This window comes from Leptomonas pyrrhocoris, assembly GCF_001293395.1.
Source record: "Leptomonas pyrrhocoris isolate H10 chromosome Unknown, whole genome shotgun sequence".
NCBI classification, from domain to species: Eukaryota; Euglenozoa; class Kinetoplastea; order Trypanosomatida; family Trypanosomatidae; genus Leptomonas; species Leptomonas pyrrhocoris.
The window spans coordinates 1-21,828 of record NW_015438367.1 but is presented as its reverse complement, the minus strand read 5'-3'; the positions used below and the strand labels follow the sequence as shown (position 1 = coordinate 21,828).

At 52.0% G+C, this 21,828-nt stretch overlaps 12 protein-coding genes across 17 annotated transcripts; all 12 read right to left on the bottom strand.

Annotated features, from left to right (window-relative positions):
• Window positions 1-239: 239 nt before the first annotated feature.
• On the bottom strand, window positions 240-1,639 carry ABB37_05547 (hypothetical protein; the record flags this gene model as incomplete). Its single annotated transcript, XM_015803617.1, has 1 exon — window positions 240-1,639. Exon 1 carries the CDS (start codon window positions 1,533-1,535, stop codon window positions 240-242), a length of 1,296 nt encoding a protein of 431 aa, XP_015657442.1. The 5' UTR covers window positions 1,536-1,639.
• Window positions 1,640-2,401: 762 nt separating this feature from the next.
• ABB37_05546 (hypothetical protein) lies at window positions 2,402-3,379 on the bottom strand (the record flags this gene model as incomplete). Of its 2 annotated transcripts, none has more annotated exons than XM_015803615.1 (1): window positions 2,402-3,379. In XM_015803615.1, the coding sequence occupies exon 1, from the start codon at window positions 3,239-3,241 to the stop codon at window positions 2,402-2,404; it is 840 nt and encodes a 279-aa protein (XP_015657440.1). In that variant the 5' UTR covers window positions 3,242-3,379. The 2 variants fall into 2 exon arrangements, with proteins under 2 accessions (XP_015657440.1, XP_015657441.1); XM_015803616.1 differs by having other exon boundaries at window positions 2,402-3,351.
• Window positions 3,380-4,188: 809 nt separating this feature from the next.
• On the bottom strand, window positions 4,189-4,900 carry ABB37_05545 (putative mitochondrial hypothetical protein; the record flags this gene model as incomplete). Of its 2 annotated transcripts, none has more annotated exons than XM_015803613.1 (1): window positions 4,189-4,900. In XM_015803613.1, exon 1 carries the CDS (start codon window positions 4,855-4,857, stop codon window positions 4,189-4,191), a length of 669 nt encoding a protein of 222 aa, XP_015657438.1. In that variant the 5' UTR covers window positions 4,858-4,900. The 2 variants fall into 2 exon arrangements, with proteins under 2 accessions (XP_015657438.1, XP_015657439.1); XM_015803614.1 differs by having other exon boundaries at window positions 4,189-4,866.
• A 614-nt stretch (window positions 4,901-5,514) lies between these two features.
• ABB37_05544 (hypothetical protein) lies at window positions 5,515-7,031 on the bottom strand (the record flags this gene model as incomplete). The annotated part of the gene is made up of 1 exon (XM_015803612.1): window positions 5,515-7,031. Exon 1 carries the CDS (start codon window positions 6,949-6,951, stop codon window positions 5,515-5,517), a length of 1,437 nt encoding a protein of 478 aa, XP_015657437.1. The 5' UTR covers window positions 6,952-7,031.
• Window positions 7,032-7,828: 797 nt separating this feature from the next.
• On the bottom strand, window positions 7,829-9,269 carry ABB37_05543 (putative mitochondrial hypothetical protein; the record flags this gene model as incomplete). The annotated part of the gene is made up of 1 exon (XM_015803611.1): window positions 7,829-9,269. The coding sequence occupies exon 1, from the start codon at window positions 9,155-9,157 to the stop codon at window positions 7,829-7,831; it is 1,329 nt and encodes a 442-aa protein (XP_015657436.1). The 5' UTR covers window positions 9,158-9,269.
• Window positions 9,270-9,906: 637 nt separating this feature from the next.
• On the bottom strand, window positions 9,907-11,319 carry ABB37_05542 (hypothetical protein; the record flags this gene model as incomplete). Its single annotated transcript, XM_015803610.1, has 1 exon — window positions 9,907-11,319. The coding sequence occupies exon 1, from the start codon at window positions 11,245-11,247 to the stop codon at window positions 9,907-9,909; it is 1,341 nt and encodes a 446-aa protein (XP_015657435.1). The 5' UTR covers window positions 11,248-11,319.
• A 509-nt stretch (window positions 11,320-11,828) lies between these two features.
• ABB37_05541 (hypothetical protein) lies at window positions 11,829-13,257 on the bottom strand (the record flags this gene model as incomplete). The annotated part of the gene is made up of 1 exon (XM_015803609.1): window positions 11,829-13,257. The coding sequence occupies exon 1, from the start codon at window positions 13,209-13,211 to the stop codon at window positions 11,829-11,831; it is 1,383 nt and encodes a 460-aa protein (XP_015657434.1). The 5' UTR covers window positions 13,212-13,257.
• Window positions 13,258-13,708: 451 nt separating this feature from the next.
• On the bottom strand, window positions 13,709-14,225 carry ABB37_05540 (putative 60S ribosomal protein L17; the record flags this gene model as incomplete). 2 transcript variants are annotated; one of them, XM_015803607.1, is made up of 1 exon in its annotated part: window positions 13,709-14,225. In XM_015803607.1, exon 1 carries the CDS (start codon window positions 14,207-14,209, stop codon window positions 13,709-13,711), a length of 501 nt encoding a protein of 166 aa, XP_015657432.1. In that variant the 5' UTR covers window positions 14,210-14,225. The 2 variants fall into 2 exon arrangements, with proteins under 2 accessions (XP_015657432.1, XP_015657433.1); XM_015803608.1 differs by having other exon boundaries at window positions 13,709-14,220.
• A 460-nt stretch (window positions 14,226-14,685) lies between these two features.
• ABB37_05539 (putative mitochondrial hypothetical protein) lies at window positions 14,686-15,229 on the bottom strand (the record flags this gene model as incomplete). The annotated part of the gene is made up of 1 exon (XM_015803606.1): window positions 14,686-15,229. Exon 1 carries the CDS (start codon window positions 15,193-15,195, stop codon window positions 14,686-14,688), a length of 510 nt encoding a protein of 169 aa, XP_015657431.1. The 5' UTR covers window positions 15,196-15,229.
• Window positions 15,230-15,695: 466 nt separating this feature from the next.
• Window positions 15,696-17,237, bottom strand: ABB37_05538 (putative clathrin coat assembly protein; the record flags this gene model as incomplete). 3 transcript variants are annotated; one of them, XM_015803603.1, is made up of 1 exon in its annotated part: window positions 15,696-17,237. In XM_015803603.1, the coding sequence occupies exon 1, from the start codon at window positions 17,160-17,162 to the stop codon at window positions 15,696-15,698; it is 1,467 nt and encodes a 488-aa protein (XP_015657428.1). In that variant the 5' UTR covers window positions 17,163-17,237. The 3 variants fall into 3 exon arrangements, with proteins under 3 accessions (XP_015657428.1, XP_015657429.1, XP_015657430.1); XM_015803604.1 differs by having other exon boundaries at window positions 15,696-17,232; XM_015803605.1 differs by having other exon boundaries at window positions 15,696-17,222.
• A 576-nt stretch (window positions 17,238-17,813) lies between these two features.
• On the bottom strand, window positions 17,814-19,172 carry ABB37_05537 (putative mitochondrial pyruvate dehydrogenase (lipoamide) kinase; the record flags this gene model as incomplete). The annotated part of the gene is made up of 1 exon (XM_015803602.1): window positions 17,814-19,172. The coding sequence occupies one exon, from the start codon at window positions 19,170-19,172 to the stop codon at window positions 17,814-17,816; it is 1,359 nt and encodes a 452-aa protein (XP_015657427.1).
• Window positions 19,173-19,973: 801 nt separating this feature from the next.
• ABB37_05536 (hypothetical protein) lies at window positions 19,974-20,264 on the bottom strand (the record flags this gene model as incomplete). Its single annotated transcript, XM_015803601.1, has 1 exon — window positions 19,974-20,264. One exon carries the CDS (start codon window positions 20,262-20,264, stop codon window positions 19,974-19,976), a length of 291 nt encoding a protein of 96 aa, XP_015657426.1.
• Between the last annotated feature and the right edge of the window lie 1,564 nt (window positions 20,265-21,828).

Genomic DNA, 21,828 nt, shown 5'->3' with positions numbered 1-21,828 from the left:
CTCATCAATGAACGCAGAGGAAGAGGCATGAAAGATCACATGTGACGTCTCATTTCTTTGTCTTTTATGAAGGAGTTTAATTCTAACGGTTTTGTTTTCAACACAAAAAGCTGCTGCGCACGGGGTGAGCGGCACATGGAAAAAACGACAACAGCGAAACACCCCCTCTCGCCCTCGCCAACATCAAACACAAAGATCTGTGTCGCAACAAAAGCGGTACGTTGCGATCCACTTGCTCTTCAGCTTTCGTTGGGGTGGCGCTTCTTGCCGGCAAATCTCTGTTGACTCCCTCCAGGTTTTTTCTGCTGCTGCAGGCGCTTCTTCCAGCTCCAGCGAAAAAATGGGAAGCAGTACACACCAAAGTCCGCCTCCGCCAGCGCTACCCAGAAGTCACGCGTGAGCTCCACGCCACTGATCTGCACCCCTGTCGGGATCTCAGCGGAATCTTTGTAATCCATCACTAGCTTTGCCACGCGCTGGACAGACATCTCCTCCTTCAGCGGCTCGAAAAACTTCAGCGCAGCCGGTTTCCCTGTGGAGTAGAGGAGCGAGACCCACCGCGCGTGCTGCTCGGTGAAGCCCGGTTCCAGCGGGCGGAAGAATGGGTATTCTAGGCGCTCACTCAACGTCCTCGACAGCTGCTCCGCAGACGCGTATGTGCCAGGGAACAAGTCGAGGTACGACTGAAGGATGGAGCGCTCGGCGTGGCAGTCTTTTTCGTAGCGGTTTTCCATGTTGTAGGCGTAGCACTGCTCCTCATGCGTGGTGCAAGCGTACGACCTGCTCGGTGGCTGGTAGCCTTTCGTAAAAGGTCCAACCACCACAAGACGCACCTCCGACGATGACTTTGGCGCCCAAACACCCAGCAACTGCGTCCCGCTCAGGTACACGTAGTTCTCCGCGGTGGTGTCGGCTGCGTTGTACATGGTGGACTTGGGGTCTTGCGCCGCTGGGTAGGGAGGATGAAACTTCAGCATGGCTGCCTCCACCTCGAGAGAGAAGCACCACTCCCGCTGCGCAGCGTTGTCTTGCTGAATCATCTCCGTGTGCTCCTGGTTCTTGCTCATTCCGGTCGGTACGCCGGACCGGATGTCGCTCACGAGATACAGCTGATGCGTGTCACAGTACGAGCGGCGGATGCGCAGGCACAACTCCGGTGTGCACATACCCTCGATTAACTCCAACACGCAGCTCCCTTCCGTCGCGGCAATCTCGCGGACCTGACTACAGAAGGGTGCGGGGTCAATCAGAACAAACTGAAAGTCGCCGAATAATGAGAAGAGGAATGGCAAGTGAAGACCACAGGCGGCACCGGCATATACAATGAGAACTTTTTTACTGCCGGCACGCTCGCCTTGCGTTTTGATGCGTTGGAGGATCGCGACAAAAAACTCTACCTCGGACAGTAACAGCTTTCTTTGGCCGTAATGGAGACCCTTCAGCAACGGACGCTCAAAGGAGGCAGTGGCGGCGTTGTTCTGATACACCTTGCGTGGCGCATCTTCCGCCAGTACGAGGTCTTCTTTGAACTGCATCCTTCCTATGCGGTCACCAGTAGAGTGGTGACGGCCAGCAACTATTAAGTCAGTGGGTCGTAAATAATGTGCCCGACACAACACGGACTGCAAATGAGGAAACTGTACGTGTCCGCAAAGACGGGTAAGTTGAAGACGCAGAAGAAGGGTCAGGTGAAGTGAAGAAAAAAAAAGTTGCAGGAAGCCTCAAAGATTGTACGTTTGTTGATACTTTTTTCTTCTTTCTACTTTAGTACCTTGATGGCTGACCGAACAGGTAAAACGACACGGCACCTTCGAAAAATCAAAGCGCTTCAGCATCGTTTTGTCTGAGTTTTCAAGAGCTTCTGCCTCTCTGGGACGCACCTGCAAAGGAGGGCTTAGGAAGAAGAGAAGCGGCCCTGGATTCACTAAAGTCAAGGCCCATCGACGACAGGCGACAAGCAGCGTTGCGACCGTCGCCTTGCCTTGCCAGGTAAAAAAAAAAACCCTCTACACTTTCTAATTCATGTTAGCCTCTAAAAGCGTGGAACAAATACATACCTGATTACAGACGGAGAGAACCGCAAAAACAAAGGGAAAATACTATTACATCGTTTGAACAGGGGAAGACGGAAATGCACGCTTGCGCTCGAGAAACAACGCTATGCATCAGTCAAAGAAAGCTCAATGGCAGTCTTCCCTGCAGAGTCGTACAACTCTAGAGCTGTAAGGGGTGCTAGACGGAACAACAGAGAACGCACACTGTACATCGAAAAGGCAGGCTCGCAGTGGACAGGTACGCGGTTAACACAGCTGCCCACACCTACTTCAGTCACGACGTAGGCCATCGTGGACCTACGATACGAAAATCCACTCCATTGATCGGCGAGGGTGACCGGAAGAGTTTACTTCTTGTCGTCGAACACGTAGACGTGCTGCCGGCTAAGCTTTTGAACGGCAAATTCGACTGCCACCAGCTGCTTCTCTATAAGTTCCTGTCGCGCTCGTTGGGACGGAGTTTCCATGTTGCTGAAGCCCTTCGACTGGTACTCCTTGTTCAAGGTGTCCCAACGACGCTGAAGACCATCCCGCAGCTGCGCAAGCTCACTGGCGGACAGCTCCGACCACCGTTCCTGCGACGCAGCGTCGGCAGCGGCCATATCCAAAATCCTCTGCTTGCGCGCATTCAGATCCTCTTTGATCTCCGAAATGTACTGTGGTACCTTTCCGAAGTCCTCCTTGTCTGTCGCGCGGGGCTGCGACACCGGAGCTGCTTTCGTCGGCACTGCCATCGTGTTCTCCACCGCGTTGGCGACTACGAAATTCTTGTCCGTCTTCAGCCCCATCACGGGACGCTCGTCGCGCAGCGGAACATCGGGCTTGGTCTTTTCGTGGTTGTACTCACTCTTCTTGAACTTGGTCGTGTTCACCGTCGGTGCGCCGCGGCTGGCCGTCATCGGGCCATCGTTTTTGCGAAGGAAGTCAACGGGCGTGACCGTCGAACCGACCTCGCGGCCGAAGGTGCCAATGGGCTTGTGGGCCGGGTGCACTGAAGCATCGGTGTACTCGCCGCCGGCGTTGGCCACTACCGCGCTCGTGCCGTGGATGCCGAACGTGGACGCGGTGGGCGGCGGTGCCCGTCGACTCTTCTTCGTGCCCATCGACGTCTTGGCTTGTAGCGCCGCAGCCTCGGAGGCGGAGGGACCGCTGGGGGCCACCAAATCGTAAACGCACTCGCCGGACATCGTGAGGTGACACAGCTGTGGGGAAAGAAAAACAAAAAGAAGTACACGGTTTATATGCGGAGATTTCCTTCGTGTGTGCGCGTGCGCGGGAGAAGCAGCGCCTTATTTCTAAGTTGCAGTGCAACACCGACAAATGCTACCATCGAAGGTGGGTGGCGTCACAGCACGAAGCGGGAGGTAACGGAGACAGAATGCAGGAGAAAAGAGAGGTCAGAGTATCATAGCGAGTGCAGTTGATGCAGGAGATGAAGTGGCCGACAGTCTTGCACTACCCAATGCGCCGAAAATTGGCAGTCACGTTTTTGTCCGCGTCACATTTGCCAAAGAATGAATTATTCAAGAGCATGCAGAGTTGCGGTGCTCTTGTGCGTCGCGCGCGGTGGGGCTGTGACAACCGCGAATAAGACACGTTCGAAAAGAGAGAAAGGATTGAAAGAGCACTGACGCGGCGAGCGGTGCTGAAGGCCACCAAAATCGTCGCTATTCAGTGTGTGTGTGTGGGTGGGCGGGTGTGTTTGTCTGTTCGCGACGGACGTAAAGCTAGAGCCTAAAATGTGAACCACAGAGAAGCAACTACAACGCGAAAAAAGAGTCAAGTCCCATGTCTGTTTGCCCTCTCGCTATGAGATGTGACCGTCCTACCTCTTCCAAACAACAAAAGTGAAGTGTCAACCCGGGATACCAAAAATAGACAACAAAACAATAGAGAACATTAAGAGCTTCAGTCCGACGAGATCAACGGCTGACTTCACACGTGTGGATAGTGCAGTGCCTCACACTGCGCAGGTGCAGGTTTTTCAAAAACGTAGCCGCGTTTGTGACGTACAGACCAATAAACCGAGGACAACGTTCCGGGATCTCGCCAGCGCCATCTTTTGATCGCAAACTGCGTGAGGTGCACGTGGTGGGAAGAAACCAGCGGGGCACGATAGTCACTTCGATCAACTCTACTTCTTCGGAGGCAGCGGAGAAATGTGATGGGGCTCCTTGGGCGGCGGTGGCGAGGGTTTCGGACGATCGTAAACAGGGAAGCGAATGCGCATCTTCTTGTTCGGCATGTACGCTTTGCGTATCATCCAGAAATGCGCCTTCATGTAATAACCCATGAGAAGCGGAAACACAGCAAAGAAGCTGAGAAACGAGATTTCGAATGAGTTTGCATCCTGGGCAAGCGCGGAGTGCGCACCTGGGTTCTTCTTGTCGTAAAACACGCTGCATCGTTCACCGACACGCAACACGGGAATCGCCTGGAGGTACTCCGCTTCCGTGATCGTGTCATTGTAAAACCACTTCATCCACTCGCGGTAAGGTGACCCCGTCGTGGCGCGCGTCGACACGTACCGCTTTCCGTCCACCTCAAACTCGTACTTTACGGCGTAGCGAGGGACGCTGATGTACCTATAATTGAGTTTCTCCAGCTCGAGGAGTTTGCCCTGCGTGATGCCCCAGCGCGACCCCGCTTGATACGCGCTCAGAGCGTCGTAGTAGCATTTTGTGTTGACATAAACAACACCGACCAGGAAGAGAGCAGGGAGGCGCAGCTCCAGTGCCATGTCCCACATCCACTGGGGCTGCTCCCTGCCAAATATCAGCTTGTAGATCCGCCCAGACGACATAGCCGGTCTACGATACGTGTGTGAGTGTGTGTGTGTAAACCCTGTTTAAAATGAAAGAGTTGAGAAACGAGAACAGGAAAGAAGAACAAATGTTTCGGCATCCAGTCATAACGCAGACTGACTCCATTATCTGTTTCTTGAAAACCTTCAACGTCTGCACAACCTTCAACTGTAGACGTGCAGTAGGCCTCACCACACACACAGAGAGAGAACAAAGCAGACAACCGCGGAGCTTCTGCTGCACCCAAAAAGATCACCTAATAAACGCATACTCATCCACTACGGTCGAAATCTATGAAGCAAGAATGTGGAAGTGCGCTTTCAACACGTTGCGCTTTGAGGGAACCCGCTGGACACCTCTAATGAATCCGTTAGTAAAGCTGTATTTCTGTGCTTGCATAATTTGTAATTCGCAGTACGCATATATGGAGCGGTTGCCCGTCAGAGAGTCGCATTTTCACGCAAAGGTGCGCCATAATTGACTCAACATCAAGGGAGAAAAACGATTGTGATCATGAAGAATACTAATGGTAAGAATAGTAACAGCAATAGTAACAATACGCAACAATCTATGGAAGAGGCAGTGATTGGCAAATTGATTGCTTTTTGGTTTTGATAGGACCGGCACGCGGTTCGCCACGTCGAAGAGGGTCACCACTACGCAGCAGCATTCGCTTCAGCATCTTTCACTGTGACAATGCGGTCAAAGATGTGCGCAATGTTTACGGCGCCGGTGCACAGCAAGCACCCGGCGTAGCCGCCCTTGTCCTCTTCGTGGTGTCCGTCAAATGGACATTCTCCACTTCCGGGACACGGAATCGGAGACGGCTCCGACGTGTCCCATCGCGCGTTGCAGCGGTCACACATGTAGCGCGTGCCGAATGAGCGTTGCGTAGCCGGGTTGCAGCAGTAGCGGCACTTGAAGACTGGAGCAAAGGTATTGCAGCCGTCATGTGCATCGGCCAGGCACGCGTCGCAGATAAGGTCGTCTGGGGACGAGGACGGCGCCCGACCTTGCATGCGCGAACACACACGCTCACCGCCGTAGAAGGCCTTTCCGCACTTGCCGCAGATGTAAAACAAAAGATCCTCGTCCGTTTTTGTGTCCGAGAATTGCGGAAGCAATGCCGTCTTCTTTGCCATCACCTCATGCCACAGCTCGGCGATGTCCTTCGATTGCGGGAGGAGAGGGTGGCGAATGAGATACTTGCACCCGCTGGCGCAAACAGCGTGTGTAAAGGCGATGTGCTCTCCCTTGGCAGCAAAGTCCCTCCACGTCGACACCCACTGATCAGTGCAGTCCTTGTGGAAGAGGTGACCGCAGTCGAGCGTGACGCCGTCTTCACCGTCGAACTCGCACAGGCAAATGCTGCACGTGACCTCCTCCTCGGAGGCAGGGGAGGCGGTCAACATCAGCCCGCTGGTGAGAGCGGCGACGCGCTGGCCTTTCGACGACACGATTTCACCATCGACCACGTGCAGCACCACATCGTCGCATTCCACAAACGCGGCACACGGGAGCTCCACACTGAGCGCGACGACGTCGCCAGCTTCTGTCACGCCGGCAACGCGCTCCTCGCTGCCGTCCTGCACGTGTACCACGGCGTAACGCTTGTAGTGCCCTAAGAACGACGTAATTTGGCCGTCGTGCTTCACTTCGGTGCAGCCGTTGTTGAAATCGTAGCCAAACGTTTTGTTGCTCTCGGTGTGGAACACAAACCCGTGGTCGGCCGGTTCGATCCACTTAATGTGGTAGTGAATAGGGAGAATCTCAACAACGTTGCAGAGAGGGTCGTAGACGGCCACGCCGTTGTCGTCGAGTGGAACGCAAAAGACCTTGTTTCGATGGAAAAATAACCTGTCGTGCGAACGCACAAGGTCCTGAACTAGCTCACTCTCTCCCTTGGCAAACGACCAGCGGCACAGAGACGAAGGGGATAAAACAGGGATGTAGTACAGCATGTCGTCACCAGCCGAGGCGGCGCAGACCACGCCGCCTGGGATCGAAGTTTTCTCGACAACGCGCAGGGTGCCATCGTCGTTGTGGCCAATCTCCACAACATCGCCATCTTCATTGTATCCCAAGAACGGCATTGCTGCGATTTGGTGCGTGCTTCTCTGTCCGTCACGTTCTCAACTTGTGTCAGTGGTGAAAATCGAGTACTCTGTGTTCTATGGAAATTGGTGCGCGCAGCGATGCAGAGACAGAAAGGATGGAGAACGACGAGAAGTCAAGTAAAAGGAAGCAAAGGAACAAAGAAACAGAAGATAAGAGACACGAGATACACGATGTGCACGGTGAGCGAAGCACCCGCAATTGCGATCATTAGAGCGAAGAGGAATTGGTTTCTTCCTTTCGTGAGCTAACCCATACACACACCGATATAGATCTGAAGGTACACTCTCCCAATTTTTCATTTTTCAGCTATGCTGCCGCTGTCCTTCGTTAACTCGGCGCATTCGCAGAAAACAGAAAAAGGCTGAGGGGAGGTGCTTGCGTATCACTGCAGCAACCAAATATTGTTTTGCTTCCTTGATGTTCCTTTTGAGCCTGCATGTATGTGTGAAAGGAAAAGAACAACTACGAAACTGTAGGGTACTTTTGTTCCTCTCTACCGCCAATTGGTTTCATTCCAATCCTATGCTACTCTCAAGGACAAGTAATTACTCCCGTCCGGCTCAAAAGAGTCCGAAGGAGCAGCTGCAACACCGTGCGTGGATGAAAAGCGAACAGAGGTGTAAGCGATGTAAGCGCCACGTTGCCTTGATGCCTTTGCGCGGTTCCGCGGCTGAGATCGTGCGTTTTTCTAACACGCACAGCATCAAGTCACGAATGCAGTCTTCGTTTCACACATTCATGTGGGCGGCATTTAATCTACGATAGCAAGAAGAAAACACCGGAAAAAGAAATGCAAGGGTGAACGAGTGAAAGCAGCTAAGACCGCATAATGATGAATTTTTCAGGTGCACCTTACCGACCAGGGTGCTTTTCTGCGTTGTCTCGCATCGCACGCAGCTTCTCGGCGGTGACGGTGAAGATCTGCAGATCCATTTCCTTCTTCGTGTCCTCATCCAGTGACTCGCGCGCAACACCGTCCTGAAACGTCTGCGATCGTCGCGACGACGCACGCGCCTTGCGCCACTCGTCTACGAAAATGCGCTTCACCTGACTCTCGTACTCCGCGTCGTTGCCCCACCACGGCAACATGGTGTCGCTCGTCACGTGCTCCATCGTCTCTGGACGAGAGCTGGCCTGGCGCTTTGCGCGCATCGCACCCTCGATGTAGATGTACACCAGCGCCATCAGCGACACAAGAAACACGTAGAGAACAGACGATTCGAGCTTCATTCTCTTCACCTCTTCGGTATTGTTCATGACCTCCGTCGCCGTGCGTGCGGCGAGTCCGGCTACATCTGGCCGGTCTTGGAGGGTGTTCTTCGCATTCAGCACCTCGATATCGTTCTTCGACACCACGGCCTCGTACAGCGCGTTCTCGTCTGACGGCGCGCCATCCTTTGCAGCGTCGGTGGAGGCATCACGGTGGACTTCCGCCGACTCAGCGCTCGCGTCCTTTTCGGCTGCCTCCGCGTCGCTGGTCGCTGACGACCCTGTCGGGCTCTTTGCGCGCTCCTTGTCATCGGTGAGAAAAAGCGGCTTCTCTGTGCCGTCCGTGAGTGCCTGCACGTCGTTTAGGTGCACCTTGCCGTCCTCGAGAACTTTCACCTTGACCGTCTTGAGGCCGGTTTGCTCCATGACGTCCTCGATGTCCTCCAGAAGCCACATTGCCTCATCGCTGTTGACCGACAGCTTATCGGAGAGTTCATCACCCAGGCGACCTTGAATTTCCTCGATTTGCTTGATGTGGTCCTCTAGCGTAGATATTGGGATGTAAGAGGTGATCTTGGCGCGCGCCTCTAGGTAGTTCTGCGCCTCTTGATCGTCTGTCTGGAAGTTGCCCAAATTCACAATTTTGTTGTCGACCGTCTCCACGCCGTAGTCCTTCATGACATCCTGATAAGCGAGGTTCACCCGGAGAAAGGACTCCGCGTCGCCGCCTGCCTCAGGGTGGGTTCGGCGGCACGCTAAGAGGTACTTGAGCTTCGTCAGCGCTAAGGGAAGCCCGGGGCGGCATTCCAAAATCTGATACCGCAACGGGTACTGCTCGAACTCTTTCTTCTTGGCCTCACGAGTTGCCACTTCTTTTCTGTCGGCCTGGATCCGTTGGTAGTCCTTCACCACGCTTGTGGCCTCCGGTACGCGGCTCAAAGCTGAGCACAGCAGTCCGCGAGCACACCTCATCTGCCAAGTTCCCTTTTATGTCGTTGTTGTTTTAACGATGTCGTTCCACAGACCCAGCAACCCTTTGCAACAGGCCGTGAGCTAAACGCGGCAAAAGTGCGCACTTGTAGCTGTTGGGGTGTAGAAGAAGAGGCAGAGGAAAGAAGACGCAACGGATTGGCGACAACAATGGCATCAAAATACTCCAGCAACAGATTAAGGGCTACCTTTCTTTTAACGGAAGAAAAAGGCGGCGTTGTTCTACAGCATCAGTAAGAAGAGGGACTAAAAGGCGTGCGAGCCTTCGCCAACGAAAAAGATGAGAATCAGAACTTGTTTGAACATCTCACTTCACCATGCAAGAGCTCAGACAATGCAAAGCTGTTCAGAAAAAAGCTAACCACACCAATAGACATCATTTTTCATTCTACAACAAATACAGATGGCAAGAGAAACAAAAGCAAAGAAGGAAAATGATCTATTCAGGTACCAATACGCTCAGTTGATTTTGAACCGCTGTTCATTTCACCTCATGTTTTCCTCGTCGCACGGGTAGTAGATGAAGTCGAGCAAAAGAAACGAAGAAGGTGTGTAGTTCTCTAACAATAGTAAACACTGAAAAGGGGGAAATGGAAAAAAAAAACAAATGGGAGCTGTCGACACTCTCCCTTACAGCGACAAAAGTAACGACGACTTAAAGCACAAGAGATAGGTATCTAGATATATGCTCTCTTGTGTGTAAAAGGAAAAGCAGTACAAACAGAAAAGAATCACTGCTGCTGCCCCCAGCCAGCCTGAGCACCGCTGTTGCTGTATCCGCCCCATTGATTCGGATTTGCCTGCGGTTGCTGCCCGTTGTACGGCCACTGTGCGTTGCGGTTCGTCAAGGTGCCCGGCGGAACCTGCGACTGTTGCTGTCGCTGAAGCCCACCGTACTGCTGCTGCGGCAGACTGCCAAACTGCTGTGGACCTCCAAATTGCGGGCCACCCCATTGCTGCCCGTAGAACTGCGGCGGATTGAGGCTCTGCTGCATATATGGGTTAACTTGTTGCTGCAACTCGGCGCCGCCGTAGCCACCTGGGTAGCCCTGCGGTGGCCCGTACTGATAACCTGAGGAGCCGAAGTTGGCCCACGGCATGTTGCTCAGGTGAACGCCGGCGCGGATGTCCTTCTCGGCGTTCTTAATGCTGCGCTTGCCGGAGCGGCGGCCCCAGTAGTACATCTGCTGTGATAGAATCAGAATGACGGGCACGAGGATAATGAGGAAGATGAGGTACCACATGCGTTGCGCGCACTGGGACATGGTGCCGACGGCCCACAATTGTTGCATGTCGCCTTGGTAGAAGACGCGCACACCGTTCACCAGAATGTACACAATCTTCTGTTCAACTAGAAAGGAGGCATAATGCGCGTAAGCGACGAGTAGCGTGAGCGTGGCCTCACGGTCCTGCGCGGTGATCGTGAACGGCATCAGGTACACGAGAACTTGGGTACCGTTGATTGTCACACTGACCTGCGATGCGGTGACGTTTGTAATGAGGTCGCAGTCGGTGGGGAGGAAATTGCACAACGCAGTGCGCATCGAAACGGGATCAGAGTTGTTAGTGTAAATGGAAACTGTGAGGTTGCGCGGACAAGTGCTGTTGACGGCGCCTGGTGCCAGTGCTTCATTGAAAAAGCTGCAGTTGTTCGTGTAGTCCACAACAGTCGGCTGCTGCCCAATATTGCGCATGCAGAGGTGGCTGAGCTTCCCTGAGACATCAACAGCGAGACTGTCATCGGCGGCCAGTTTCTCATACGTGGTATTGATCGTGTTCACGCTCGTCTCCACGCTGGAAGCGGCTCCGCTATACCAGGCCTCCGTCGACACGACCAGGTGAGGGTACACATTGAACACGCGAGCTTTGAGTGCAGACGAACCAAAGGAGTTCTGCAAGAGCTCCGCCACACTACTCGTGAAATTGCCTGTGACATTGAACGTAGTATTGAGAACCGCGTTTTCTAGAACAATATTGCTGGTGAAATCTAGCGCGAGGTTGTCCGCGGCGAACGCAACGCTGGTGATCGTGCACCACACGACCAGCGAGACACGGAGCAAGGAACGAAACATCCTACAGAACAACTACACGCATGCATGCCCACTACACATGTTCACGAAAGGGGAGGAACAAAAAAGTGATCTTGCGTTCAAGTAAAATGGAAAGGAAAGAAAAAAAAAAGAGGAAAGAGAGAGAAAAAGAGGGTCGAGTTGACAGTGGGGGGAAACATCGTTAGCGACTGAGAGTCGGACAACAATTGGGTGCAGCACAGCACAACAGAGATGTCATGCTCAAAAGAAAATAATAATAATAATAATAATAAGCACACATCAGGAGGAACAAAAAGAAAACGCTTAACAGAAACTAATGCAAGATGCAGCATAAACGCAATGTTCGTTAATTAATACGGCTTCAAGCTAGCTTCGACTTTTTTTCCTTTTCTTTTTACCGGAAAAGATGTGTGAAGTAGCATTCGGTTGCAGCATGTGCAACACAGGTAGCGCAAACCAAACTGAACCAGACCATAAGGTAACGGAGACAGCACTGGATCGACTACACCTTCAACCCTTTCAGCAACGCAAGGTGCGTGGATCACGTAAGAAACACACGGCCGCAGAGCGTTGAAAATGTTGTGCGCGCATGCACTCCTCCGTTAAGTTGCGAGCCGCTGTTCCAAAAAGAGAACATACTGATTAATAATTCGTTCGTCCGGCGCGCTGTAGGGAAGTACCGTGTAACGTTGCAGTAGGTGCTGCAAGCCTAGGACAACCCGAAGCAGATCTTCCGCCGTTTCTGGTGAGAGGTCTTCCTCATCAATTTGGCGCTTGCACTCCGTGAGCAGTCGGCGCTTCAGCTTCTCAAGAAGCAGCTGAGGAACGGTGATTCCCCATCCAGAAACGTTTATCAGCTCCGCCTGATCCAAAATAGAAATGCAACCGGTAGGGGTCATGTCCCCCGCGACGAGAAAGACTTGGGCGAACAGACACTCGTGCAGCACCTCCCACTCCTTGGCCGTGGCGGCGGCGAAGGCGGTGTCCGTTAAGGTGCACTCGTGAAGAGAGGCAACAATAGAGAAGGCGAGCAGACACTCTTCGCAACCGAAGTCCGCAATTCGTGTTCCTTTGCACCACTGCAGAACGAGTCGGAGAGTCAGGTTAATCTGCTTTGTTGCAAACGGAGAGCTCATGAATTGCAGCAGGACTTTGGAGTTGACTTCCTCGTACTCGCTCAACGGGGTGACCAGTGCCAACTTTTCGATTTCACCAATGACGATAAAAGGCCTTTCGTAACCCTTCATCGACGTCAGCACCAAATGCACAAGGAGGCGCTGCTCCGTCCACAGATGAGGCAGTAGCTGATGAATGCGACGCACACACAGGCCGTAGAGGCGCTTTCCAGCCGCAGGGGCTACGGTGGCGTTATAAAGCCGCGCATCTCCGGACAGCAGCACCAACAGCCACCACACCGTTTTGAAGGTCATTAGATCTTCGTGCAACAAGAGTTGGTCGCAGAGGGGGTCCAGAAGTTCTTTCGTGACCATCGGTGCCTTGTAAACCCACACCACGGAAATGTAGCGTGAGAGAATTAATTCAAGCAGCATCAACTGAAATGGAAGCTGCAGGCACCGAACAAAGTTGTGGTCTACAACTGCACCAATAGTGCATTTGCCCGTCGAACAGGCTGCCGCGTAAGCAGATCGAACCACGCCGTTTTCGCTTTTTTGGTCACTGGAGGAGGCAGCTGCCAACGAGGCCGTGTTGGTGTGGAGCATCCCAGAGAGTTTCTGCACAAGTGATCGCTCTTTTTTAGTCATTGACGGTGTCATGCTCCACAACGGCTTTGCAGCACTTTTTTCGAGGCCATCGAGAACCACGCCCGAACGCAGCAAAACTTCGACGACCGGAAGGGCGCGGGACGGCGTTGTTAAGTCCCACTGTCGCTTGTCTAAAAGGTGAAGATGGTTGCGTGCCAGCGCCTTGCGATCGTCCCCTACGCTATTCGAAACACATCGCCAAAAAGCGGATCGGCAAAGCATCTTGTCTTCATTTCCGTGTGTGCTCGAAGGCCAACATCCACTTACTTTGAGAAAAAGAAAACGCAATAAGCGCCGTCGCAGATATTATAACAGTTGTTTTTTCAAGAAAGAACACTCAAAGGGAGGCGAAAGACGGGACAGAGACACATAAAAATGAAAACGCGAACACCTCCAGCTTTTTTTTGAAGGTAGAAAGAGAAGAGCACAGGAAACCACACGCCACACATCTAGGCAACGGAAACACAGCTTGTTTCCGTTTTGTCGGTACTTGGTTGCAGGGCCGCAGCAGTCCATTCAGCTTCTGGATCGCAAAGGCGGTGGCGTTGCCAATTCGCTTCGTTTACCGCACCATATTCGCGCGCTGGCAAACACGAACGTAGCAACACACAAAAGTGGAATTAAAATATACACGTTTTGTTACGTATTTTTTTATTGTTATTATCAAATAAATGAGAAATCATAAGCCTTGATGGCTCGTCAAAACATCATGAAAACGTCTACTTCTTGGGGGCACTCTTGGGGGCCGGCACGCGCTCCTTCTTCTCCGACATGAAGAGCTGCACGTGGCACGGGCTGCACATGTACGGGGTGATGCGGCCGTGGGCACGGAACGTGCGGCGACGCATGCGGGCGGCCTGGTCCACCTGGACGTGCTTGATGACCATCTGGTTCGGGTTCAGGCCCTTCTCGATTGCGTTGGCCTCGGCGTTCTTGAGCAGCGACATCATCGCCACGACGGACTTGCGCGGCCAGCGGCCCTTCGTCTGGCCCCACTCCTTCGCCTGCCCAGTGCGGCCAGTCTTGCCGTTGTAACGCTTGAAGGGGATGCAACGGGTCTTGGCGAGCACCTGGCGGTACAGCTGCTGAGCCTTGCGCAGTGGCATGCCGTTGATCACGTTCGCGGTCTCAAAGGTGTTCTTGTAGTGGCAGCGGAGGTCGCTGACCTTCGCCTTGGCGGCCTTCGAGGACACCTGCGGCTTGCGCGAGTAGTGCGTCATGATTGTGATCTGGCCTGGCAACGTAGAAAAAAAAAAAGTGTTGACGTTTCAAAACAGAAAAAATGGGCAGAGTGAAAAATAGTTTTCAAAACGGGAAAGGAAGATGGGATGGGATCGCCTGCGAGAAATCCAGCATTAGAGCCATGCGCCCTCTCATTTTACCAAAAGCAACACAAGCGAACTGTGGCAAGGCCCCAAAACTACAGCAAGGAGGCCTTTTAGGCGTAAATAACCATTTGGCAGGCAAGAGTTGCAAATAGCAAGCTCAAGTTCAACGCGTGAGAGGAAAGGAGGGCAAAACACTCAAACGCTTCAATTTGGCTAATTCGCTTCAAAGGTCACGTTTGTGCGTATGTGTACGAGCGCATACATGCACCCAGCAATTATAAATGTCCGAAACACTCTCAGAGCCAAGTAAAAGACAGTCTATAGGACGTTCAAAAAAAGAGGGAAAAGTTCCCCTACCATAGAGCAAACTATTCCCTCTTTGATGGTGGAACATAAGGACCAGCGCCGCGGTTGCGCTGGTCGTTTCTGCCTCGTCTTTGATTCAACTTCTCAATCCTTTTTTGCTCGCGTTTCTCCTTGTTAGTGTGCTGTCGTGCCAATTCGGAGCCCATTGGAGAAAGAGACGCCACCGTAACCCCGTTTTCCTGACGAACAATAAAAAAGTTCGCTTGGGCACGAGTAAACGCGCTTAAACCGCCGAATGGCACCAAAGCCTCCTGCAAATCATCCGGAAGGGCTGTCGCCCACCTACTGATGGGAACAAATGACGCCTGGCTAGGAAAGTGTTCTATCAGTCGAGCAATAACTTGTGGCTCGCTGGGTACGTTTCGGTTGCTGGCTGGTGGTGATCCGCCGCCTCGCGGATACCGTCCTCCGGACCGAGGTGGTGGAGGACGCGCACCTCCTTGGCCACCATAGAAACGCCGGATACCAAAGACGGGAAAGACCACTAAGGGCTGGAAACGAAACGCTCTCATTTTTCTACAGCAGCAATTAGATATTGTTTTATCTGTGTGTAGAGCCACGCAAAGGAAAAAGCGAAAGACAACAAATGGAGAGCGGCGAGAAGAATCACTGGGATAGAGAAACGCAGATCATGAAGAACATTAGCTTTAATTAATAACAACAAAAAAAAGACGCTGGTTTGCAACACTGCAGGAAGAGCACCTTATTTTCCGGTTGTTGCCGTTCACTTCTAATGATCAGCCATGAGATTCGCTGAGTTGATAAGAACATTACTTAATAAACACCCTCTTATACTATTTTTTCGATCACATTGGCAGCAACGGCGCAGCAAACACACAAAAAGAGAAAATAATAGTAACGGGAAGCAACGAAACAGACACTAGCAAATCGAGAAAATGTAGAGCAAGTGGAAGATGTTAACAACAATTGACTAGAAGACGCAACTTAGAGAAAGAAAAAGAAGTTCAAATATTCAATAATATTCTTGAAAACAATAATAGTGTGTATAAGACTAAAAGTTGCGGTGGGATTGGTCGTAGAGGTCTTTGAACGGATCATTCGCCTTCTTTGGCGCAGTGGCTGGCTTAGAGGTGCTTTGAGATGCCGTCTGCGGCGGGCTCATTTCCGGCGCTGGAGAAGCGGTACTACTCCCTTGGTACAGAGCAGGCGCCTGTTGCGAACTCTGCGGCTGCGCCGGAGCTGGAACACCAGATGCCCATTCTTGTGGGGGCCCGGATGACCAGCCTGTTGGGGCACCGCTATCCCACTGTGCTTGAGCGGCAACAGGCTGTGCAGACGACACGGGTTGCTGAGATGCCCACGGGTCAAAGGCCGCGGCAGCCGGTAGTGGTGCTGCTTTGGCGGGTTCAGGAGTAGAAACGAACAAATCATCCATAGAAAAGGCCGGAACAACGGGCTTAGGCGGAGCTACTGTCTTCGGTTGCGGCGCCGGTTGCGCTTGAGGCTGCGGAGGAGTAGCCTTCAGAACCTCCTTTTCCGGCTCGACTCGCTTGTCTTCCGCGCTGCGAATCCCAAGATCTGCCAACGTGCATGGCACCTCCGTTGGTATTTCGCTTGCCCGAATGTTGCTTTCCAGACGAGCAGCCAGTGATGGTGGAAGAGGCTTCAGTTGCGGCACAGGCTCCACGAACACCTTTGAAGAACGCAAAATAGCATCGAAGAACGCTTTTAAAGAAAGAAAAGCGCTCTCATATCGCCTGTATAGCCCAAACCATCGCTTCTTCTCGGGAAGTGTCAGTTCCTCGAAGCCATCAAGAATGAAAATTACACGCTTGGCAAGCAACTGAAAAACACGCTTGCCGTCCTTGACAAGAAGCTGATACGCCTCCATCGTACAGAAGTTGTTCACGATGACCTCACGGTACTGTACCACAGACAACGTCTCCAGCAACCGAAGCAACACTTCAAAGACGGGTTGCAACGTGTCTGGGTTAAGCGTGTTCAGATACTCCTCAAATTGAGGAAGTTCGATGCGGTGGCACTTTCCGAGGGCGTTCTGCATTGCACAGCGCTCCTCCAAGTACACCATGTACTGTGTAATGAAGTAAGCCTGCCCAGCCCCGTCATTTGTTTGAGCGAGATTCTTTAGATGCGACTGATTAAAAACGTTTCGGAAAATGCAAATCGTCTCTACCATGTCGTCAGATGCGTCGCACAGGAGGCGATGAAAAGCAACCATCGTTTTTAGTACGATAACCCAGTTGTGCGTGTGTGACCTCTTCTCCAGTTCTCGCACAATATACTCGTTATGAGAAAGGCCTTCCTTCAGCTTGTATCCGTATTGGCCGTAGGATGCCGCAACAAGCCTCTGGACGTACTTCTCCTTCGGTGCTTTGAGTGCATGGCTTGTGGCTTTCATGATTGCCTTATCGATTTCATCCCCGGTGAAGTTGCTGAGGCCGATAACAGCCTTCTCTTTAAAGTAGCCAGCGCTCTGCTTCGCGTCAGTACCGTTCATCTTTCTTTTCGTGGCAATAGAATATGAGAAATCAAAGAAGAGTGCTAGAGGGAGATTCCTGAAATCTGCTTACCTGGAAGAAAGAGAAAAAACGAGAGAGAGAGAGAGAGAGAGAGAGAAAAACAGAAAGTTTTATTTGTCGTTGTTGTTTTGAGGACAAAAACTTTTTTCAACCCAGTGACACTAAGGACCGTTAAACTGTTCTACATAACGTTTGCGAGGAGATGAAACGAACAACACAATTGGATACTAAAGAAACGGGAGGCAATAATCTGCGAAGCCAAAGTCCGTTAATAACTGCTTTAAAGAAGTTCTTACAAGGGGTGCGAACGCTTTCGTTCGCTTAATACTTCTTTTGAAACGTGAGTAGACGTTGGTGTGATGTGTTTTAAATGCTGGACTCATAATAGGCTACAAAGCTCTTTTGAACGAAGAAAGAAAAAAGAATAGAAAAGAAATCTTAAAATAAAAAGGAGAAGTAAAAGGAAGTTTGACTTCATCGAGTAAAACTCAACGATGAAAAGAAGAAAACCAATTGGTAATAAAGCAGGACAAAGTGGGAGTCACACATACAGACAAAACAAATATGTTTATGAGGAAAAAAAAACGTTGGCAAAGTATGTGTATCAACAGCTGCAACGGTTGGAGGTGCTACAGCGAAACACCCATGAGACCCGTTGAGGGTAAATACAGCTGACGATCGGTGCCGTAGCCCTCAATAGACGCAACGGTCAGATTGCCTCCAATAACGCGTGCCGCGCAGTAGGCGTAAGGAAGTCGGAGAGGACTCGTCGTCCAAGTACGAATGAGGGCATCTTCGTGATGCTGGATGTTTTTATAAAGCGACCAGCAAGAGAGCTGCGTCCTTGACTGACTCAAGGTCATTCCACCTGCCGTATCTGAGACTCTAAGCACAAAGCGTTTGTTCGTTGGCGTTTGAGCAAGGGTGACCTCGAGTTTTGTGCAAGGCTTACCAAGCAATTCTTCACGATCTGTGTTGGCGATGATTGCATCATCCAACATTGCGGAAATAATGTCGTGCGTTATATATGGATTTCCAACAAAATACAAATCAGCATCGCCAGCTAACTTCAATTCGATTTCCGCGTCGTACTTGGCTTGGAATTCCTTAACAGCACACTTTGCGAGCGTGAGTAGGGAACACTTCTTGCAGATCTTCCCCACAAAATCGGCAGGATCGTGGTCGAAGAAAACGGGAACACATCTATCATCCGGATCATCAATACCATACTTTGCTTTGGGTATGTCAAGGATTTTTGTTGACAAATACATGTAGTTGCCAACTAGAAAGCGCAAGCGTACGCGCTTCAAACAGAATTCCTCAAAAAAGGGTTGCAAATCCTCGTGGGTGCGCATTGCCTCGTCATTCACGCTCTTCCATTGCTCACGAATGGCAAACTCAGTCATTCCTTTTGTAAGGAGATCGCTTACGTTGTAATGCCGCAGAAATACTCGGCGTACCACGCGGTCAAAAGGGTACAGGCTATCCTTGTCGACGGGTACCGCGGTATTGCGAACATCATGGAAGCTCCACTGGTAATGTTTCTTCAACTCTTGTATCCCAGGCATCTGCGACAGACCGTAAGGTGCGTTGTTGAGATGGCGCGCTAGTTTCGAGACGCGCACAAGATACTGGTGGAAGATCTTCTCAGAGTGCTGGATAAGGTCATTGGGGGAGTTGATGAAGAGGAGATTCTCACATGGGACAACCTTGCCTTTTTGTTTCGCGTAAAACTGATTCAGTTCTGTAAACTCGTCGGACGTGAGCGGGTTGTCCGACGTAACCCTTAACGCCTTGACCTCCTGTTTGTGGTCCTTCAAGAATTCAGTAGCTGCCTCTGCCACCTTCGGAGATGTAGCCTCGACAGCTTGACGAAATGCTTTCAGCTCAATAAATTCCCTTTCAAACGAATCAAGGCGATCCGCGAGCTCTGCAAAGTTTTGCGATAGCAGAGGAAGCGTGCGACAGAGAAACCCAGAGCGGAACATTGCCACGAAGCTATATGGGCGACAGCAGCGCTCGTCTACACTTCCAAAAAAAAAAAAAGGCGAATAGCGGCGAAGGCACAACAAAGCTGAAATACTTACAGAAAGGTGGGTTAGAAAGAAAGAGAGGGTGAGAAAAAGAGATTTCGATTCCCAACAAAATGGAGAGATGGAAAGCACTAAGTTAAATAGCTAAAAAAGAAGTTGCATGATTTGACACAACGCATGATAAAGCTGCCGAATTCTTTTTTCTCAACTTCTTCCACTAAGCAGTGGGAGACAGCAAACACGCTTTGCGTGCTGTTACCTGTTTTTCATATTTATGAACTCACGGTTCTCAAAGTAATTAAGAAGGTCGAAGTTGCTTTGAGTGCACAGTTCAGTGTTACCGGCATCAAAGAGAGAGAGTACTGAAACTAAGGTACTCCGGCGTTGCTTCAAAGTCAGGCTTTCGCTCCACGTCGGGCTGCTTCGCGAACAGCGGAAAAGCAGACGTGGCGACCGCGACACTTTTGAGGAAAAACAAACGACACCAAGAAAGCTCTTCGGCAACCACTATCTTTTTCAGTGTTCTTGAAAGACGGTGGCGCACATTATGTATTCTGTTTCATCGTCGAATGCAAGTTGACACCTTTTCTGCAAAAAGAACCTAATTTTAACAGAGCACATCTTTACTTTATAAGAGTAGGTCGAGACGCGGGCACAATACAAAGTCTTCCTCGGTGCTCCTTCGTCGTTTGGCAACATAAATCACACAGTCTTTTTGTGATTTCCTAATGGCAATGCCTATTTTTAAAATTGTTTTCACCTTTTTCTCACCGCGTTTCCACAGGCACTACGCTCATCGCTTTTTTTTGTTGCTTTCCAGGAGAAGAGAGCACAATACCTAGAATAGTAAACTATCTCCTTTTTCAGTACTCGTAAGATAAGGATGCCACAACAAAGACCAAGGCAACAACAACGGACGCTGCGACCTAGCTGGCTGAGCAGTCCTAACCGCGGTACAACTCCCGTGACGAGCAGGAGCGGAGAGGTGGTGTTGTGGTGGCACGACGTGGGAGGCCTGACGGACGCGCAGCGGAAGGAGCGGTTCATCGGCTTTGCGGGAGTTGAAACGGCTTCCACCGACAGTGCTCCTTTCTTGTCTCTGCACAACGGTGCATGCCTGACAAAAAGCGTGGCCGGGGCTGCCGGATGAAACTTCTCCCTTTTGATTCACAGGATTAAATGATGCGGTGCCACAATTATCAGGTTTCCAAGGAGTGTGAATTCGTCAAGCCGACGCCTGCTCGACGAAATCATCGAGAAGCTCCCGATGCCGCTCTTCCCGACGTACGCGGAAATCTCTCGCCTCAAGCAAAACGTGCGGAGCATCGTACGCAGGAGCCAGCCTGCAGGGGGGCGCGAGTTGCACGAGGACGAGCAGCTGTTTAGGAAACTTCACGCCACCACAGCCTTTGATCTTTTGGGGGAGGGCGGGGGGGGGGGGGGAGGAGCACGCCACCCACCACGAGAGGGACGCCGCAGAGACGGACGGCCTCTTCGTGCTCGTTCAGAGCAGCGGACTAGGTGCGGTGCAGCGGTTCACCCTGTAGACAGTTGTGGTGGCCGAGGTGCACTCGAAAGACATCATTTGTATGCTGGGCGAAAAAGCCGTCGAGTCGCCGACGAGCTTTGACTGGCTCTTGCAGCTGCAATAGTAAAGCAGCAAGGCTCACCTCATAGTGCAACAGATCAACGCCTCACTGTGCTATGGCTACGAGCACCATATCAACACTGGCCATCTGGTCATCACTAATTTATACGGCCACACACCGTTTCCGGAACGTATTGAACGTGCGTATAGTCCGCCGCCACGACTTGCCCGCGTGTCTGCGCCTCCTGCTGTTCATCGCGAAGCAGAACAAACAGCTGCAGCACTATTCCCTCAAGAGGATGTGCAGGGTGCTGATGAACCACCGCATCTCGCGCAAGAACCCCTTCTGCGAGGAAATTGCACTGGCGCTGTGGAAGAGGCAGAGGGCGTGGCCGTGGTGATGTGTGGCGGGCTCTTCGGGTGCCGGACGCGACGCTGTCTACCACTGCGGCACCACTCCACCGAGGCGAGGGGCCAAAGAAGGCGCGGCAGCTGCCCACCAAGAAGAAGCAACTGCAGCGGCAACGGTGGCTTCCTGCTGAACGGCGGAGTGTCGCAACGTCACGTGCTCAACCGTCGGCACACCGCGCCAGCTCGGACGTGATGAGCCCACCGCTTCCTCAACGCTCGCACGGCAACAGGCAGAGGAGACGAGCAGGGGCATGAAAGGGGTATGAAAGGGAGCTGACTCTTGCCGGGAGTTTCTTGAGAGACAGGCGGCCGCCACCACGATAGCGGAGGAGAACAGAGCACCAGCGCGAAAGAGAGGCGTGACAAGGCGAGGGCTGCGACAGTTGTGGCGATGTCTGTGCCAGATGTGGTGGTGGTCGACTCGAGGGCCTGGCCACGCCGAACACAACAGGGCCCACTGCACGGCATGAGAGCCGGACCCTTTACTGAGCGAGCAGGCAGGCGAGCAACGTGTACAGGGGGGTAATGGTCCATCTGTGGGCTGTCCCCTTGCTGGAGACGTGTGACGATGGCGATTCCCACGGCTTAGGGGTAGCCGCTCTGGGAGTGCTT